The sequence below is a fragment of the Zonotrichia albicollis genome, chromosome 17 (assembly GCF_047830755.1).
Source record: "Zonotrichia albicollis isolate bZonAlb1 chromosome 17, bZonAlb1.hap1, whole genome shotgun sequence".
Classification (NCBI taxonomy): domain Eukaryota; kingdom Metazoa; phylum Chordata; class Aves; order Passeriformes; family Passerellidae; genus Zonotrichia; species Zonotrichia albicollis.
The window spans coordinates 15,808,007-15,828,415 of NC_133835.1; the positions used below are offsets into that span (position 1 = coordinate 15,808,007).

Here is a 20,409-nt window from a genome sequence, read left to right on the forward strand (position 1 = left end):
TCTACATGCTTTTTCTTCATAACTCTTCAACCCTATGCTGCTTGTTTCTTCATCCCTTTCCTTTTTCTGTCTCACACTGTAAATTAACAGTCACTTTTAGTTGTTACTAGTGCCTAGCAATATATTTTCACATTTTCTTCAGAACATGCCTACTGTGATAGAAACTGAAGTGCTCATTTCTATACCAGATTTTGAAACAGGTAAGCCATGTGCTACCTACCAAATCTACTTTTTAAGAAAGTCATCTTTGTTAAAAAGTAGATTTGGCATATTTGGCAGGCATTTTCATTCTGTAAGACACCCAAACAGTTTTTCCAATGGTTTTTAAACTGTCTTGTGCAAAAATTAACTAACTTTACCTTATGAACTACTTTAAAACTTTGGAACTACATTTCTCAAAAATGCTCTGTACTAAAGTTTTAAATATTTGTATTAGTCCCCTTGAGGTTATGCAACTAATCTATATATTATATGTTAATTCCCTTCATGGAAAAGAATCAGAATGTGTCCTTTTATTTGCAGGTGTCACAAAATAAGCCTTTTCAGGTCTTTGGACTCTGTGGAAACTGGAGTCGCTTGGTATTATTGCCTAGACTTTAAACTGTTTTGTCTTATTTTTTTTTCAGGAATCCTCACATTGTGTTGAATATTGATCTTGCACCTACAATTCTAGATATTGCTGGATTGGATATTCCATCTGATATGGATGGTAAATCCATTCTAAAGCTGCTGGATTCTGAGAGACCGGTAAATAGGTAAGAAATGAAAATGTTGCATAGAAACATGCATGTGTTTGTACGAGAGACTGAACAAGTGTTCAGCAGCATGCAGAAAATTTAAAGGAAAATGTAATAAAATCACCATCTGTCTGAGTATATCATTCACTGGAAAGTCTGAAGACTATTTGGCATATACAGCTCACTTCAGTTATTTATTTTCATTTTGGCATGTTCATATTCTAGATGTATGGCATGCATGGCATCTGTACATACTAAATGTAGTCTGTGTAGAAGTGAGAGGGCTACACATGAAGGTCTTTGGCTACGTAAGTTATATATTTAAATGTCTTCATGGCATCATTTGTAGCAAAGCATTTCATATTGAATATTTATTAGTAAAATAATTGAAGGTAATGGTTGTGTATCAGACTATAATATAAAGACAGACTAGCACTCAAAATTGCGGTTTTTATTTAAGACTTTCCATCAGTACTTTCATTGGAAAAAGACCAAGGAAGAGAATTAGACTTGATGGAGAATCCTTAGAAGAGAAAATCAGCAGAAAAATGGAAGGAGAACTATTTGCTTTACAAGTAGCCGGGTGGAGGGAAAGGGGGAATGGAGCAGATGCTTTAGAATAGGATACTTTTTGGGTAGATGCAGGGTAAGAGCCCAAATATGAGTCAGGAAATCCCGATTTAATTTGTGATCCTTTGTGAACAAAGAAAATTCAGTTAATCTCTTGTTTTCAACACGCTTATGTTGAAGAAATTGTCTTGTGAATTTAGTTCCTGTGAGAGAAATATATCCTGTGCTTTTCAGTGGAGAGGCATAGGTTCCTGCTTCATAGAGCTGGATGTCCTCTTGTGCAGTTATGTGGCATGTTTCTTGTTGGAATTAGGGGTGGGACAGAAAACTGGGGCATAAATTGGTTACTGGTTTTGTGGGAATTGCGTCTTCCTCTCCTCGTTTCCTCCCAGGTTTCATTTAAAGAAAAAGATGAAGGTGTGGAGAGACTCGTTCCTTGTGGAAAGAGGGTAAGGAAAGTGTTAATCACAAAGCCCAGTCTTTTTAAATAGAAGGATGTTGAATAGCTAAAGCCAAAGCAGCACTCTGCTGCAGTCTAAAGCCATTTAGCTGTGCCAGCAGGGACACGGCTGCAGTATGCCTAATGGCAGTGATTGTGTGATTGTAGGGAATGGATGGCCTCTGCCTACAGCTTGCATAAATGTGCTCTTGTGGTGGGGGAAGGGAAATTTACTTGGATTGAGAGATGGGAAGGCATCCCAGTTTGCTCTCAGCTGCTGTCCTCCAATCGTCCTGCTTGTATCACGGGATTATGAACAACCCTTCCTCACTGCATCTTCATCTGCTGGCCATTCCCTCTGCACCTCTGCCTTAGTACATAAATGGGGGCAAGAGGGGTTTCCAAAGTGCAGCCCTGTAGAATGTGATGTGGTCTCTCTGTATTGACAGTTGTCACTGCCTAACACTCAGGCATGTAACAGAGTGTCTTGACTTTATATGTTTTGTATGCTCCCTGAGAGTAGGATATGAATAACTTGTGTGTTATTGGACAGGCTAAATCTAGTTTCCACTGGACTGTTACGTTTTGGCTACCAGAGAGGCTATGGACATGGAAAATAACTACTCCTCTGAGTCTTTTCAGCTAACTGTGTTTGTGTGTTGGAGTTAATATTAATGTAAGAATAATTTTTTTTTCTTTTCCAGTAAACTGCTGCATAAAAGGGAGAATGAGAAGGTAGATGCCCAAGAAGAAAACTTTCTACCCAAATACCAGCGTGTGAAAGACCTCTGTCAGCGAGCTGAGTATCAAACAGCTTGTGAACAGCTTGGCCAGGTAGGGCATTGTTATTCCTGACTGCAATTAAGCAGTTGTAATTGGGCTAAGCTCAGCACCTTCACTGTGTCAATGTTCTTCACCACATCATTGATGCCAGTGTATAAATCAAATGGCTCCTTCTGTGACCTTTACTCAAATCTTTATTACAGCATTTGTGAGAGTGACTGTCAGTCAGGAAATTGCTGATTCAAGTGTTCTGTATTGATTCCTGACTACCACTAAGAAAACCATATAGGCTGTTTTAAAGTTTTATTTTCCAAAGAGAATGTGGTTTGGGATTACTTAGTGCTGAGAAGCTACAATGTACATAACAGATTGGCTTTTTCAAATACATACAGCTTGCTTTGCTTCAGATTCTCTCTTTAATTCTTTAATTCATTTGCCGTTACTTGAAATTACATATAGTAATGGGAAGCTAAAATTCTGTTAAATCAGTATATCCCTCCTCTTAACAAAAACACACTGGGAAAACACACATGCAGTTATGAGTGTATATGGGCATAAAGCTCATTGACTGTGTGTCATTTCCCTTGTTGCATAATTGTTTTGGGCAGATATGACAATATGTTCATTTTAGATACAAGTTACATAGAAGAAATTAACGGAAAAAAAACAGGATATTATCAATACAAGGTCTTGACATACACAGGAGAGGATTTTGTGAATTTTTCTTGGCAGTCCAAAAGCAAAGCATGGCTATCTCCAGAGAATTCACCACTCTTGGCAAAATTGACTCTCTGTCGTTGCTCTCTCATGCAGGTGTGGGCCAGAGAACCCCTTTCCAAGGACTGTAATACATTCTGTGGACAAAGGGGTGAAGGTAAATGGGCCCACATGCTAATGTGTCTGTTATCACACTGGCATTACCTCATATTCTGGCAGCCCAGAGGGCTGTCAGGATGAGTTAGTCTGTGGAATATAACTGTTCTTGCAGACATGATATGAATTACTTACCAAGCAATAGTCAGTAATGGGCTACTTAGGCTGCAGTAGTTAATTTTTTTTACTGTCAAATGCCAGACTCCATACTTCTGGCTTTACTGATCATGTAGTTCAGTGCACCTGTGAAATGAGTCCATTGTTCCTTAGGTGTTTGGATCCAATTTATATATATAAGAATTTTTCAGATGTTCTTTTCCTCCTGTGGCTAATATGTCAGATTTAGTGCACAGAGCAATTATAATGTTCTGTATTGTAAAAATACTAAACTTAAAGGAATACTATATGCAGTAATTTATTGTCATCAGAAGTCTTGAGCTGAAATTTTAGCTGAATGGGAGCAAGCCATTGTTTTATGAATTTGCAATGTTATTTGAGGAACTCGAAGAAAAGTTATTTTTTCTACTACAACATTATCCAGTAAGTAGGATGAGGAAATATAGCTTTTCCCACTGCCCCCCACGCCCCACATCACTATTTTTCAAGAGAAGTATAAAATGTCAACTCCATAGTCAAAATTACCAATAAGTTCTGCAGTATAGATATGCTAATAAGAGATGCTTGTGCTGCATCCTCATTGTCAGGAGACAGAGAGGGGAAGAATTGTTTTGAGCAGTTCGGTCAAGCATAATAGGAAGTGATAGGATGAAATAAGGCAAAAAAAAGAAATTTATGTTGCACGTCAGAAAAAATTGCCAAACAATCAAGTCAATTAAAATCTGTGAAGGGCTTTTAAGGTATTCTCAATCCTTCTAACCTCTACTCTAGAGAATATGTCCTAGTAGTCTATCTAGACAACAGGAATGCTGGGAGATGAATGTACTTATTTAAGGATAAATTGTGTCTAAACATGGGTGCACCCAAAATGTCTTTAAAGTGAAGGAAGTCTAACTTCTCAAATGACAAATGGGTGTTGTCTGTTTGCTGGTGCTGTTCATAGCTCTGCACAATAAGTAGAATGAGCCCAAGCTAATAACATACCACTGCCTTGGGGAGCTGATGTTATGCTGATGCAGTGGTTATTTAGCAGATGTCTTCTGATGCTGCAGGACACTATATTACAGTACTTGGAGTGTTCAGTATGAAAAGTGAATTTTCATATTCTAATGCAAAGATAAATACCCATCTGGGTCAGAATTAGTTGAAAGCTTGCTGAAGTCATTGGAACTCTTTCTTTTGACTTCAACAAGTTTTGGGGATCTGCTATTTCATGTACAGAGAAATCTGAGCAGTCCCAGGGAATCTGAAGTGTGAGCCCGAGACAAGAAACACAAATGGAGATCAAAGACTCAGAAGGGGAGTGAAGGATGAGACAAGGGCAGAGCTTAAAGGAGAGGTAGAGAAAGGAGAGGTAAATAAAGCTTTGAATATGAAATAGAGAATTTGAAATTCTGCTTTGTGAGCATGCAAGTTTGTGAATACAGGTCTACGGCCACAAAGTGATTTTTGCAAATCTCTGTCACCCTCCTTAACCCATATTTGTTTTGATAAGAGAGTAGCAAGATCATGGAGAAGGGGCTATTCATAATGTCTAAAACCTTGTTTCACAGTCCACTATGTGGAATTTTTTTGACATCACTAATATATGTAAATTCTTCTGAGAGCAATGGGAATCTGTGTGTTACTATATTTTCTTTTCCAGTTATTAGGGTTTGATGTGTGGTAGTTATTTGCATCCAACAAAGGGTGACTGTAGAGTCAGATGAAAGAGCAGCTCAGTGTTTATTTTCAGGGATTTAAAAGAGATGAGCTCTTCCCAAATGAATTAAAAAAGAAAAAAAATTATCCTAGTACCTAATGGCTTCCATGAATTTTTTTTACTTTTTAGTGTAGTTTGGCCTTTTATCCAAAGCTGACTGGTGAGTGGAAGCTGACCCACTTTTATCTAGTAGCCTGCATTAATGTCCTTGTGTGGAAGCCAATTATGATACCAGCATTGCTCTGTAGAGTATTCCCAGCAACACGTACAGTATCATAACAACAGCTACACAAAATCTCCCTTTAAGTAAGTTGCCAATTTTGTGCACAAGGAAGAGAAAAGATAAACATTTGGTAAACATGCAATATCTGCAGCAGTGCTGATTGCTGTAGGGAATCTATGCTGTACATGTGAGAGCTCTCAAAATTAAAAGACGATAATTTTTTATTTATCAGGACCTGGCATAGTACAATAATACTGCTAACTCCTGAAGAGAAATAGTTGCCTGATTTCACATTATTTCATTTTCAAATATGTTTTAGTTTTGAAGATTTATTTACATGCATATCTGATATAAGTAGAAATTGCCTTTAAATAGCATTAGAAGTATCATTTTATATGACAGTTTTCACAGGAGAACATTGAAAATGCAAATGTTTGCACTTTGTTTCTTTCAGATGTTCTGCAAATTAAAGGTTTGACATAGAGTCTTCCCTCCAATTGCTTTGTACTATGCCAGGATCATGGAGGGATACTCTCTTTTGTAACTGGCCTGAAGATATCATAAGTAAAAGCACATCCTTTACTTGCTTGGTGCCCTCAGTTCTCTCACATACCGTGGCATACCAGTGATGAAAACTATACTGAAGTGTGTGCCTTCCTTGGCAGTTCAGAAAAGGCACCTCTACATCATATTCCCGATTCCATCACAATCATTATTAGTGCCAAGAGAAGAGCAATAGAAAAAAAATTGCTTATATTTTCTCCTTTTTCTGAGGCCACTGTAGCTTGAGGTTGTATTGACCAGGCCTAGGAAACAGTGACAGTTTTTGGAAGGAATCTTTTTAAAAATTAGATCCAAAACTTTCTTCCCTGTCTTTTTTGGTTCATTGTTACTTTTGTTGTTAGCAGGGATATACCGAGGTTATGAAAGAATTGTAATTCAATTTAGGTAGATCTGCACTGCAGTCATTCAGCAGTGGGGCCTGTTAATGCATACAATGTGCCCTTCAGCAAAGTCGTTGAGATGTTTTCACTGTAGCATACAGCTGCACTAAAAACTAAAGGATTTTTCCAGTTCACCTGGAGGGGAAAAAAGGAGCATCAATCTCTTGACAAGAGATGAAAGAAATAGAAAAAAAAAAAATTCTTGCCACGCATCAGAGTACTTGCAATAATTCTCATTGTGGCATTGAACTTGCCCTCTGTTGAAACATCATTTTTCATGTATTGAAATGTACTTAGAGCATAGAGCTCTACTGAGCAGAAAATTGTTTGTTTATATATTTTCAAAAATTATATTCAGATGAAATGGGAAGCAGCAATAAACATTTTTACATCTCTTATAGTTGTAAAAGAAAGTATTGCTTATTCTAGGAAGGTAACTTTTAGTTCAAAGCTCAGTCTGTACGTACATCAATCAGCGTTAGGCATTATAAAAGTAAGAGAGGAATTTATTCTTCAGATATTAATTTGTTACTGAATCTAGGTAAATATGTACTGCTTTGCAGATGAAGATAGTCCTGCAAAAATCTTATTGTCAGTATCTCTCCTTGATTAACCAATTCATTGTGTAAGTTAAGCTGGATTTATCTGCATCAGAGCGAGGCTTGGGCTGTACAGGAGGCTGAACACAGATACAGCTCAGGAGACTTGGCATCCAGGTGTCTGAGGAAATCAGTAGGCACACCATAAAATGGATTGTTTTAAATGAGAGGTTCTGCCACAGTGATAGGTAAATGTGCTGTTAATGGCCACTTCTCTTTTGACTCCTATTAAAGTCTGATAATAAAAGCACAGTGATTTTGTTTTCTTACATGCATAGTACATGCTAATACATACCTACCTGCAAACAATGGAATGAATGTCAATAAAAAATATATGCTTTGTTGTCCCAGCCTTTGCACACCTTGCTGTCCAAACTGAAGTGGCTGAGTCTCCCTCATAGAGCTGCAGGCTGCTGTAAAATATCATCTTCCCTGGAAGATGCTGCTGTTTTTATTTCTGTTCTTTTATTTGGAAAATTCTCAATATTCCAGTGAGTCCTGGAGGAACTAGCTTACAGGATTTTGTAATAGGGAAGAAGAGGAACACTTCTCAAGACTCAACAAGAAGCTGAGTGTTTCTGAGAAACTTTTTTTAAAGCAGGAGAAACTGTAAGAGGTTTTTTATGTGTCTCTAAGCTTCTGTAGGTAGCAAAGTGTTGATAAATTATGGAGTAGGTGAAATAATTTTGTGATGTACCTGGGAAGTGAGTGGAACTTCTGTGCCAGGTTGAAGGCAGCTAAACTCCCTTGCCCTTGGTACAGCTCTGACAGCAGCATGAAGGAGCTGTGAGCAAGTTACTTCAAGGTTTTGAGTATCAGAGTGAATTGGAGATCGGGGACATCTAATATTTTCTCTAGTTTGAGTGCGAGAGGGAGGGGTTTCTCACTTCAGACATCCATGCAGCTCACCCTTATAAGTCAAGTGTGTGTTGACATGGGGGGGGGGGAGAGGAAAAGCTATTAAGAAAACCCATCAAGATGGAGATAAACTCGTGCAGCTGAGGACTTCCACAGCTGATCTGATCCTTTGAAAAGTCATTGAAGAGAAACAGGCGCTTTTGTAGAGCAATCCTGGAAAACACTTCATCCCTGGAGGAGTTCAAGGACAGGCTGGATGGAGCTCTGAACAACCTGACCTGGTGAAAGATGTCCCCCTGCATATGGCAGGGGAGTGGAACGAGATGTTCTTTAAGGTCCCTTCCAACCCAAGCCAGTATATGATTCTATCTGGAGAACTTCCATAAAGCTGGAAGGTTTTGGTACCACTGTGCTGAGAGTTATATAAGACTCTCAGGATTAGGATACGGCTTGAATGTCCTTGGTTTATGCTGCAGTTATGCTTCTGAAAGTTGTCACTTGCCACCTTCATGTTTTTAGCTGTAGTATTGATTTTTAAAAGAAATTTCAGTTGTTCTGCCTCTAAGAGGCAAAATCAGAAACAAATGCAATGTTGTTCTGAAGTCTTGCTGTTTTGTCCGAAAATAAAATATTACAAAAATCTGCTTTGATAGTAGGTGATAGATGAGCCCCATTTTACTACAAGGAATATCTGATAAATTGCTGGAGCTGGCCATGAGACAGACCACAGTTGGGACAGATTTTTAATAACCAAATTCTTCTTCCAGAAGTGGCAGTGTGTGGAAGATGCCAGTGGAAAACTCAAGCTGCACAAGTGCAAGGGAATGGCAGACTTGGCAGCTACAAGCAAAGGCAAAGGCACCTCCAATATTTTGCCCAAGTATTACAACAGGAACAGTGAAGACTGCAATTGTGAAGAGAATGAATACAAGCTGAGCCACATCAGACAGAGAAAGAAACTCTTCTCCAAGAAAAGTAAGCAAACCTTCTGTCTCTGCCTTGGAAAGCTGTTGTTTGCTAACTCACATAATTGTCTTGACAATCATAGGCATTTAATTGTATTAGCATATTTCCTATGTATCTCAACCATGAAACAGCATGTCTCATATTGGACAATCAGAGTTGAGAATATCTGACTGTAGGAAGAATGTTTCGTTCTGGGAAATGCAGTGCCCATGCTGAAAAGGCAAATTGCGGACAGTGACATAAGCTGTGGAACATGAACAGTGTTACACAGCAAATACTTCTATTTTCAGTAGCTCCTGCAGTGCTTGGAACTGTTACTTCAGTAATTTATTTTCAATGTGTATACTTTGTTATTGAGGCGGCTCGCTTCTAACATCCTTTTCTTCTGCTCAGTCAGCAGAGACAAGTCTGACTTTTAATCAGACATAACAGCCAAAGGGGATGACTGGTTTCCTTGGCACAGGTTAGTGCTTTTTCAGAAAGCCCATTTTACTGACTCTGTGAAATCATAGTCAGACTAACATCTATATTTGACGTATATAGTTTAATTATAGATTAGAGGTAAACAGCAACACGGAATTATTAGTTACTTGTAATGTTTCTTTCCTCTCACTCCACAAATACAGAGCTTTAATTATTTAGCAGATTAGTCTTTTTATATCATGACACAAACTTGAAACACAGAGTTTAAATTTATTTTCTCCCATTATATTTGTCTTGCAAGCTGATTAGTAGTTACTAAGCAAATTCTGAGTTGAAAAACAATTAGTGGTTCCATCCAGTATATTCGATGTTTAAATATGTGCTACAGCCAACAATCTGTAAAGAACACTAGAATTTGTACACATTTAAGTAATTTTTTTTAAGTCACAGAAGGAATTAAGTAATGGGGAATCAACAGCAGTAGATGGAAGGCACTTAATGAGGACAGGAAAACAATTAAAGTGAGGGCAATGTAATGATATCTGATAATACTTAACAGTTACTTAAGTACTTGCTGCTTTCTAAACATTAGCTAATTTTCACAACATGCAAAGGAGGTGGTTAAGTGTATAATTATCTTTAGTTTATGTATGTAGAAAGTTAAGGTAAAAAAAGTGAAACTTGCTCCCTCTCACAGAGGGATCAGAATGGTGCTTTTCCCCTGTGATCTGCTCAGATGAGACAGAGTTTATACTACACCCTTCAGCTCATTAGCCTCATTGAACCTTAAGGCATAAACTTCAGCAACACAAAACAGGATCTTGACAATCACACAGCCATTGCTTGTGTCCAAAGTAAAGTATTTGCCTCCACAGATGCTTTGTTTCTCCCTCTTCCCACATCTGGGGTGTGCTGTACAGGGAAGAGTTAGCTTGGACCTATTGACAGAGACTTTTTCATTGGTGTTGGCTATTCTTCTACCTGCACTTATCTAATAAATCACACACCAAATGTAAGTGAGCCCAAAGCTGTACAAATCAAGGTGACATACCAAGTTTTTTCTAAATAGCTTATGTGGAAAACTGGACTATGGTTAGTTAAGGGAGTCACCTGGATACTCATGATGAGTATTTGCATTTTTATGACCTGTTCTGTGAGACTTGGGATAAAGCATGTTCTGTGCTGGTTTGCATAATTGTTAGCGCACCTTTGGGGTCTGCTACTCAGAATTTGATGAGTGCATGAGATTGGATTGCAGCCCTGCTTGAATGCCAGTAAATGCTATTCATTAGTTTGAACCACTGCCAAACAGAAAATACAAGTTTCTAACTGGACTAAGGGTCATGTCCACATTAATGCAGTAGTTCCAAGCAGTAGCAAAGTTTTGAAGGAAATGCCCTGATCACTCATTTCTGTTGTGCATAACAGAGATAGATTTGCAAAAGGTCATCTCATTGCATTCCAATCTACAGTCATTTGCAGAAAAGCAGAATGGATGCCCTGCATCTGGGGTGCATCAAGCATGTTGTAAACCCTAATAGGGTATAAGGATTGGTCTTTCAGAAAGATTGAAATCAATTACATATAGTGAGAACAGATGGTCTAAAAGACCAGACTAAATTGCTGGTACAGAGGCTGGAGCACCAGACATTTTGATAAAATAATTACATTCTAGTGTAGGCATGGTTTAGAATGCATTTTCAGGTGCACCAGTGCATTTAGCAGGCAACTGCATTTTCTAAATTGAGTAAAGTCAGTTTCACAACAGGGCTGTGTCATATATGTGCGATTTGGACAATGTAAAAATACATAACTTGACTGTAAAGCACTTAAGCACCAGAAACCCATAAACATGAACATTTGGTATGTCTGGGTTTACAAGTCTGGAATGTTTCCTTTTTTGTCCTCTTTATTTCTTTAGTGTGCTCTTGTTGTTATAAGGAAGTTCAAACAGAGCTTTGCAGTAGGTGGAAAGTTTAAATAGTGAGCTCTCAAAATCATTGGCTGTGTTTTGGCCTATTATGTTTTTCTCGCTGTGGATTTGATCTCTTCTTCCTGTGATGAGCGAGTGTATGTGATTAAAGGAATTCTTAAGCTGCATGTAGGAAAATGATGATAGGCCACACTGAATAGTAAAGAAACAGAAGTGTGTACAAAGAGTGCATTTTTATTCAAATTTCCCTGACAGTCATTTTACTTTTGAGGTGGTGTCAAAGCTGGATCAAAATGTCATTTTTAATAACATTATTTGTTACTAAAAATAAAAAGTTCATTACTTTACAGATAATGCATTTGAAGTGGCAATTGTGAGAATGGGATATAAGAAAGTACCTCTAAACTTAATCTGTATTTCTAGACACTAGAGATATTTTTTTAAAAATGTCTTTACAGGGCCCAGTTTTACTTTCTGTTATCAAAAAAAAAAAAAGCTCTTTTGTCTAACAAATGCAAAATACATAGACATTAGTGGAAAACTTTGTTCCTTTCAGGTTCCAGTGAAGACAAACATGCAGGTCAAGTGGTGCAATACCAGCTGGATGATTTGGGCTCTGAAAGCAGTTGACTTTCTTGACTTAAATTCCTCTGGACTCCATTTTACAACTCAATTTTGAGGTTGCAACTTCTTAGCAATACCATCCCTAAGGCAGCTGGTTTCTGTAGTAGTTGAGGAAGAGAGCCATCAGATTTAGAGAGTTTACCAAGGCCAGACTTTAGTAACCTGAAGAAAGGAGCATAGATGTTTTTGGCAAAATATTTAACAGCCCTGGATTGGCTGTTTGTAGGCTGTGTACAGAGGTAAATAGATTGGAGAGTAAAACCTGGGGGAAGAGTGACTAATAAGTAATTAAACATTAGTATTTATGCCTGCAGTTCACTTAGCAGATGGGAGCACACAGTACCAATGAGTATTGATCTTATTAAATATTTTAGCCACTTCAGAATTTGATACTAATTACAGCACTGAGTCAGCACTGTGGGTAACATGCTAGGATAAAGCAATAGAAGCAGTCCTTTATGAGATGCCTCACTCCACACCAATTAGTTAGTGCTAAGGCTGTGTTAGTTTGGCTGCAAAGGGAGGAGTAACCTGGCTCCTAGGTGTTCAAGGACATGTGGTTGATGGTTTCCTGGGGCCATTTACTGAGGTCCAGCAGGCTGGATTGGTGTATTAGACTTGGAAGGAAGATTAATTGTTAGTTGGCTGTGCTGAACAAGATAAAATGAAGATATGATTAAAGAAATGGGAGTTTATACTTTAAATCTCATTGGTATGGGTGTAGCTTTTTAGAACTTCTTCCTACCTTGGAAAAGATGAAAGTTTCAGTCTCATTTATTCAAACATTTCCTGAATGGGTGCCTGAAATAGGGCTAATCTTTTGTGGCTTTTTTTATCCCTTCAGCTGTGACTCACCTGGTTTAATATCCGCAGTAAACTTTGAACTATGCATGGAAAATGTGCAAAACCAGACAATCCAGCTGGTATTCTGCTTTCTCTGTGTGGTGCTGACAAAAATATCGTGCTTGGCCAAGTTTCAGGTGGGAGGAGATGTTTATTCTGCTTCCCCCAGACTGCAAAACGACTTTTGAGACTGTGCAATCTATCTGAAATAAATTTAAGGCCTATTGAAAAAAGTCATTCTGAATTAATGCCAGAGTTTGTGTGACAGTTAAGGTACTTTTTTGTCAATTTTGGGTGTTCAACCTCCGGTTCCATATTTTCTTTCCCTCCTGCTTATTTTGCTGGAGAGATTATCCCACTGAAGAAACTGGCCTTTCTGTGGAGCATGGGACGGCAAGAAGGAGCGATCTTCTCATTTGGCACATTGGTTGAATTTTGCCTTTATCAGATTGCAGAGGGAAGTCCCATCTCATGAGGTGTGCTGTGTGTTTGTCTCTTTAAATGAGAAGTGACCAAAGGAACTAAGGGACTCAGTTGTTTCCAGTAATATCTGTGGTAATTCCAAGCCTCATATACAGAGTATACAAGCCTCATATACCAGGCTCCCCTAGGGCAGAGGGCACAAGAGAGTCTGTGATACCTGGGTTGTACTTTTTCCTCAAGGAATGAGATGATTGTGCCTAATGAGTGACTCTCAGCAGTCACTGGTTGTGAGCAGGAAATACAGTCAGAGATGGACCCCATCATACAGCAGGGAAGTTTAAATGTAGATTTAGATTTCATAACTACGTTCTCTTTTTGCCATTCCAGACCAAGCAGAAGAGGAGTTCTGGGGATTTGGGCTGGAACAGAGAACTTTGGAAAATAGTAACAGGGAAAAGATCAATGAGAATCTTGTACTGCACAGTGGCAATTCATAACAAATATTTAATTTTGCTTTTGAGCTGCAAATGCAGAAGCAAAGTTTGAGGGAGCACTGGAGAGTGGTGCTTCATGGAGAAACTGACTGTCTGGGCTGCACATCAGGGAAAGAATTGCATGTGGATAAAAATAAAGATTCAAATATTAGTCCCTTCCAAAAAAATCAAGGATCTAGCCCTAGCCTTGAAGAATAGAACTGGGAAAAGGCTCAGGCTGAGACAACTCCAAGAATGTGTTGCAGGAATCCTAGCTGGGAAGAACTGTAGGATGGACAGCAGAAAAGCACAAAGAACTGTTCCCTGAGGGTGGCTGGCTGTCATTACTGTCACAGTTAGTGCTTAAGGTGTGACTGCCATCTGGTGATTGTGGGGGAAGAGCAAGCATCTATTTGAACAAGCTATTTGTTCTCACTGGCGCTGGACTACAGCATTTTTTCCCCCTTTGCCATTCTTTTGTGTTTGCGTTGTACCTGCCCTCTCATGCTCTGAGGTATCCACCCACTGGTACTTCCATCCATGCCGACGTTAAGGAAACAGCAGTTCACAGGAGAACTGCAACAAACACTGTCATCCAGTTAATTCCAAACAGCACAGTATGGGCTGGGGCTTTTCCTTCAAAGAGCCACAGAGAGGAACAAATTGTAACATGCAGTTTCTGCTGCTCTTCCACTTTTTCCATGCAGAATTCAAACCAAGCTATGTCCGGAATCGCTCTATCCGTTCTGTATCTGTTGAGCTGAATGGAGCTGCCTATCACCTGGTTTTAGAGGATGGATACCAGCCCATCTTACCAAGAAACATCACCAAGCGGCACAAGGTGCAGAGGGCTGTTTTCCACGAGGAGGAAGATAGAGATACGGGGGAATATAGTGGCACTGGTAGCATTGCAGAGTACACAGCCCCTAGTCTGATCAAAGTGACCCACAGGTAAGTGCACATGCTAGGTTTTTAAAAACGTTTGCTCCTTAAGTGACTGCGCTTTTCATAAATGTGTGGGTTGAAGTGTGCTAAGCATGTTGCATCCCTTTTGGATACTCAGTCTAGCCTCACTAAAATTCTTATTCCATTTGTATAATAGTCTTCAGTTTTGTTTTAGTTTGGTCAGTGAAGAGGGGCATGAAGCTCCTGAAGAGCTGCAGCAGTGCTTTTGTCTCCTGCATTGTGTGGAGACGGTAGCCACTCATCAGTGCATATGTTTCCAGTGAGAACAAGCAAAACTGTTGGCAACAGGGGTGTTAAACCTGCATGATCCAGGAGAGGCCATACTCCTGCAAATGAGTGTGTAGTGGGGTAACCTGGCCTGGCTGGAGACTGAAGGCCCTGACTGAAGCATGAACTGGTTTGGTGTCACTGGTTGCTTTGTACAGAGTTTTCTGTAATCAGTGCTAGGAGAGGAAAATCTGTATTATGAATGAAGTTGGATGGACTAGAAGCATTGGGAAATGGAACATACTGAGAGAGAGGGGAGGCAATTGTCTGACCACTTTAACAGCTAAAAATAACTTCCTTGGTGGTGAATCTAGGGACTGCTAATGTCTCTTCAGCTGTACTTTAATTCATTTATCACCATTTCCATTTGTGAGCTATCAGAAATCCACCAATCACTATTGATTACATGTTTTATATTGTTTAATGACTAGCTCATGTAAACATGCAGGAGCCAGGTAGCTGCTCTTGATATCTGTGTTTTCAATTTGCCTTCTGTTGACAGAAGTGAATTAGAAAGTCACCAATATGACGAAATGTAGGCATCAGAGAATTGTGCCTTCCTATCCCAGCTCTCATGACTGTTCAGGACTCATAAGTCACTGGTTTTTTTCTTCTGGAACAAATGAAATTTACTTTTGCTGCCTTAGTGCACGAATCCCAGATTTTTACAAGGAACTGTCAGGAAGGTTGTACGTTATTCATGAGACTTCCCTAGCAGAAAAGAAGGCCGTGGGACAACATGAGGTGGTTTAAAGAAAATAAAGGAACATTGCAAATATTCATCTTTAATTTAAACAAGCATTCAGAAATGGCTGCATGGTATTCAACCCCTAATAAACTTTCCAGGTAAATCTGTCAAGTAGTGTTTTTTTGTTTTCTTCTTTATTAAATAATTTTAAAAACTGGATTTCACTAGAAGTTAGTGAAACATAAAGATTTTATATTGTCAGAGGGTGTTTTGCTTTCAAAGTGAAGGAGATACCATTGAAAGATTTTATCACTTTTGTAGAAAATAGTAAAACTTCTTTGTTTCAGTTTTGTTTTTTTGAGTTTCTTCTCTTTTCTTTATGGTGTAGTAATGCATCTTACCTTGCTACTACCCCTGCATCACTTAATTATGCATCGAGAAATTGCTTCTGAGTAATGCTTTCAGTGCTTGCTAATTAGCAATGATTATTTATGCAGAAAGTCTATTGAATAAGCAAGAATTCTGTGTAGCATGATTTACATACAGAAATGAAACAGTCAACAGGTTCTGCTTGATAGAAATATTCTCATTGAATTTTTCTACCTAAAAATTTCCATGGCAACTGCAACCCAGACTTCCTTCCTGGTTCAGAGCACACTTGTATTTTCTTGAATGAACATTGTTTTTTGAATTCTGCATGTCATTTCCAATCCATGGTCTCATTTGTCCTGGAGCTGTGTTATTAAGAGCAGCTGTTTGCATTGCTCTGTGTGTGTGTGTGTGTGTGTGTGTATTCACTGTAATAATAAACACTGTTTGCTTTTCCATGCCAAGGTGCTACATCCTGGAGAATGATACTGTCCAGTGTGACACAGATCTGTACAGGTCACTGCAAGCTTGGAAGGACCACAAACTTCATATTGACCATGAGGTCAGTGATGTTTTCCGTGTGTGTTTTTAGCGGTGTTTTCTGTGGGGTGATAGGATCATGCTGACTATCTGTGTCTGCCTCTGGGTGTCTTTTTACCTCTATGGAACCTTTTGAATTTGCTGGCTAATTTCAGAATAGACATTTCAGAAATAATTAAATTATTACAAGTTTGTGAAGACAAGATGCTGAGTGGACAGAACTGCAACTGAAAGCACAAGCTGAGAAATGTCATATGCCTTATCAGGCGAGTAAGACTTAAAGCTGTCCCTATCCTGGGAAAAAAATCAATCTGGATCTTTTTATTATCTTAGTAGTTCTGTTCCCCAGTGGGGAACCTGTCAAAACAGTCCTTCAGTATCAAATATAAAGGCCCAAGGAAAAGTGAGCTTCATTAGTTGTGGTGCTTCTAGAATTAATTTCTTTCACTTGCTACTGCTTTTCTTAACCTTGGACTTTCGAGTTGAATTTTTTCATAGGATTGTGTATATGGAGAACTTAGAGGTAATTTGCTGTATGAAATTTGCCAGTAAGACTTTATCTGACATTTTTGCCACTAATATTAGCTAAAACCCTTCATGTGTATAGTGTATGAAAGAGGGTCTAAGGACCAGGTAAGGAAGGAACAAATGCCAGAGAGAAGCATAAAGGATGGATGTCCTGTAATCTCTTACCAAATTACATAAATTCACAGTAAAGTTCTATGTAAGAACTTCTTGGTCCCCCTTTTCTTGTAAAGAATGACACACAGGGTAAATACTTAAAAACTTATTAGTCTGCTAAGATTAAAAAAGGGCAATTTTAATATTACCACAGTCCTGTAATTGTTTTTTCTTCAGAAAATGAAGCCAATATAGAGTGTCAAAGGAAATGAAGTGTGAACACACTTCTGTCCAATTGTGTTCCTGATTTAGGGTCACGGGGCTGGGTTCGTTGTCCATTTTCCTTGAACACTCTGCCCTGTCTCTGCTTCAACAGTCATGAGCTTCTGCTACACCTATGGTTACTGATGGCCAATGGTAGCTCTGCAGAGACTTTTGTTCACATTAGATTACTTTGATTTTTCTGCTGTGCAGAGGCCTGCAATACCCGAGTGGAAGTGAGCCGTCTTGTATGTAAGTCAGACTGAGCAAAAGCAGGAGTTTCATTCAGTAAAAAAAGGCAGTTAAAAATAAACCTCAAGGGTGGCACAATTAACCGCTGATTGCTATCCCATGTGTCCAGACACTGCTAAAGCCTGCTATGCAAAGTGACAGAACCTTCCTGCTTTGCTTTTCAAAACCTCTGAAGAGGGGATTTCAGATCACTCCTGCCCTATCCCCTTTCCAGTGTCAGAACACACTGAAATGTAATGACTTTGTTTTCCTTTGAGCAGCCTTTCTCGCCTTGTGAATGTGCTGTAGAGAGGCAAAACCAGAGTGGATGCAGGAGTGTCTGTCTACCTGCAGCTGTGTGTCCCCTCATTCCCGCAGCAATGCATTCTGCTTTCAGAGTCAAGAATCAGAGCAGGCAAACTAAGCCAGCTTCCTCCTGCTGTAGTTTCCTTCTGGAAAGTGAGATAATTTGAAAATGCTTGTTAGTGGTGAGAGCCACCGTAGATACCGAAGAGGAAGCTCTTGGTGACAGTAGAATGAGTTTGAGAAGGTTAGAATAGCACTAAATCATGCTGGTTTTTTTCAAACTCTGTCTTGGTGCCTTTGTTTTTTTAGATTGAAACTTTGCAAAATAAAATAAAAAACCTGAGAGAGGTGAGAGGTCATCTAAAGAAGAAGCGACCTGAAGAGTGTGATTGTAACAAGCTAAGGTATTTTTTGGTATACTTCTGAATAATTATTTGTAGTGTGCAGCTGTAACTGATTTATCAGATCTCACAGGAGAGATCAGGATCTTGTTTGTTCAGTTGTGCTGACTGTACTCCTGTGTACACATTTAGGGGAAGTGTACACAGGCCGCTGCACAAGTACAAGGCCCACTGTCTGCCAGGCAGGAGTTTAATTGGACAGTTGAGCTCTTGCTCTGCAAATAAGCACAACAGAAAATCTTCCAAAATCAAAAGGTAACCCAAACAGAATTTGCCCCTGAGAAAAGCTGTTCGGGAGGAGACCCAGGAGCACCTTCTCCTGCTCATGGTGATGACAGAGCCAGCTCTGAGGCTGCTGAGAGCCAGATATCACTGAGAGTACTGCAGCCACAGTGGCAGAATAGTATGAGTATCAACAAAAAAAAGAAAGCTGTATCTGAATGGAGTCATAACTGCATGGCAGCTGTGCTTAAAGCACCTGTTACCTAGTAGACTGTCAGAGGGTGTGGATAAAACTTCTCTGTCCTGTTGGTGTCACGGAATGCGTTTTTGAACATGCTGAAAACCTCGCACTCTACAGATACGATGTTTATAATTGTTGTGGACTGTGGATGTGGCCCATGTGGATCCTGCATCAGAGTTGCAGCAGCAGATCCACTAAAATATTGAGATCATCAATTTCTTGGGTTATGGGAGCCCATGTCAAAAAAGATGTATTATTCTAGATGGTAAACAGAAAGTTTATATTGGTTTATAATCCACTGCTTTCAAAACTGATTAACTGAGTTTACTTAATATGTACTGTAAAGATGAAGTTATTTTTCGTGGATGTTTTATAGAAAATGTAAAAAATGTTTATTTTCAGACTGATACACTTATATTTGTGCATAGCATTATTGAGATGATTAATCCCACTGAAAGCAAAGAAATTAATCATCTGAGTTACATATGGTCAAGTGTTTGTATTGCGATTGCTTTGATTTAGCATTTAGAATTAGTTGATGAAATGCCCAGCATCTATGCAAGATTAAAAAATTTACTGAAGAAGATAGTTCTTAAATAATCTTACTTTGTTAATTTGTTATACTAATTAAACTTATGAAAGCTCCCAAAAGTTTTAAGAATTTAAAAGATTTATTTTGAAGGAGATTTTAATCTGGCAACTAATTAAATTCAGATGTACTGTTTAGAAAACAACAGTTATTAAATTAAGTTTGTGTTTACTGATTTGTGTATGTAGTAACTTTATCAATAAGAAAATATTGCCAGTGACTGTGGCTGTTTTTTTTTTTAAACTTTGGTAATTCCACAGAAAGGAAATTTCTGCAAAATACTGTAAGGGATTCTTGAGAGGCAAAGCAGTGGTAACCCAGTGAGAATGTGTATGTCTGCTTGCACTCTGCATATCTCTGAATATATTAGACAGTGCTCTTGCTGGGACAGTTCAAGCCATCTTGTTCAAGGTTCTCTGAAGCTTTCAGCTAGTAATAATGGAGGACACGCCCACACCCCTTCCAGCCCTACAAAGTACAGCTGGTATTGAAATTTTTGCACTCGTAAGGAAAATGACAGGAGGGTAGTATAAACTTGTCATTATCAGAACAAATTAGGGAATACTCTGTTGCAGAAATGTAATTTAATTACAAATCTATTTATTCTATGTGCCTCATGTGGGGAAACAACCAGTTAAAACTAAAATAATAGTAAATTGTAGCTGGATGTGGATGTACATCGCAATGCAGTGTTAGCACACCAAGTGTCACTGTGGACAAAGGATCTGAGGAAACAGAGACACAGTGAGGCTGGGAAGTGCCTGATCCAGTCAAGCGAGGCTGCCTTTATTCATCACATACACTAATAAATTGAAGGGAGGAGTGACACTTGATTAAATCTGCTTCAAATCCAATATGATAATGTTATAAGAACAGGGGCAGTTGTCTTGCTGTTGTTCACCAGCAATGCTGTTTTTATTTTCCAGTTACCATTCAAAACACAAAAGCAAACTGAGACACAAAGGATCCAGTCTTCATCCTTTCAAGTAAGTGAAGGCCTGTTCCTTTGAGAGAGGATGTGCAAAATGTAATATTAATATTAGGTCTGTACACACCAGTTACACACTAGGCAATGACTCTACAAATGCAGAGTCATCTCCATTTGTATGAAACACCATTTAAGTTAGAAATGAGGATTCTTTCTCTCTGAGTGGCTTATTTTATTAGCTACTTTGGG

The 20,409-nt window shown here is 38.8% G+C and overlaps 2 protein-coding genes across 22 annotated transcripts in view; one reads left to right on the forward strand and one right to left on the reverse strand.

Moving 5' to 3' along the window:
- The window catches only part of SULF2 (sulfatase 2), an 88,986-nt gene that overhangs the window by 58,874 nt on the left and 9,703 nt on the right, over positions 1 to 20,409 (forward strand). For all 12 annotated transcript variants that reach the window (XM_026796439.2, XM_014270601.3, XM_014270597.3 and 9 more), the window contains 8 exons: positions 627 to 755; positions 1,700 to 1,756; positions 2,451 to 2,580; positions 8,613 to 8,820; positions 14,238 to 14,481; positions 16,286 to 16,382; positions 18,089 to 18,183; positions 20,159 to 20,218. In XM_026796439.2, coding sequence (XP_026652240.1) covers positions 627 to 755; positions 1,700 to 1,756; positions 2,451 to 2,580; positions 8,613 to 8,820; positions 14,238 to 14,481; positions 16,286 to 16,382; positions 18,089 to 18,183; positions 20,159 to 20,218 — 1,020 coding nt within the window. The remainder of the gene's footprint in view (positions 1 to 626; positions 756 to 1,699; positions 1,757 to 2,450; positions 2,581 to 8,612; positions 8,821 to 14,237; positions 14,482 to 16,285; positions 16,383 to 18,088; positions 18,184 to 20,158; positions 20,219 to 20,409) is intronic.
- Positions 1 to 20,409, reverse strand: part of NCOA3 (nuclear receptor coactivator 3) — a 95,441-nt gene that overhangs the window by 12,196 nt on the left and 62,836 nt on the right. Inside the window, exon 25 of one of the 10 annotated variants that reach the window (XM_074553893.1) lies at positions 627 to 11,953. The exons of the other annotated variants lie outside the window; for them this stretch is intronic. Within the exon in view, the coding sequence (XP_074409994.1) occupies positions 11,930 to 11,953 (24 nt within the window). The 3' untranslated portion in view covers positions 627 to 11,929. Of the gene's footprint in view, positions 1 to 626; positions 11,954 to 20,409 lie in introns of those variants that run through there. 10 annotated transcript variants of the gene reach the window in all.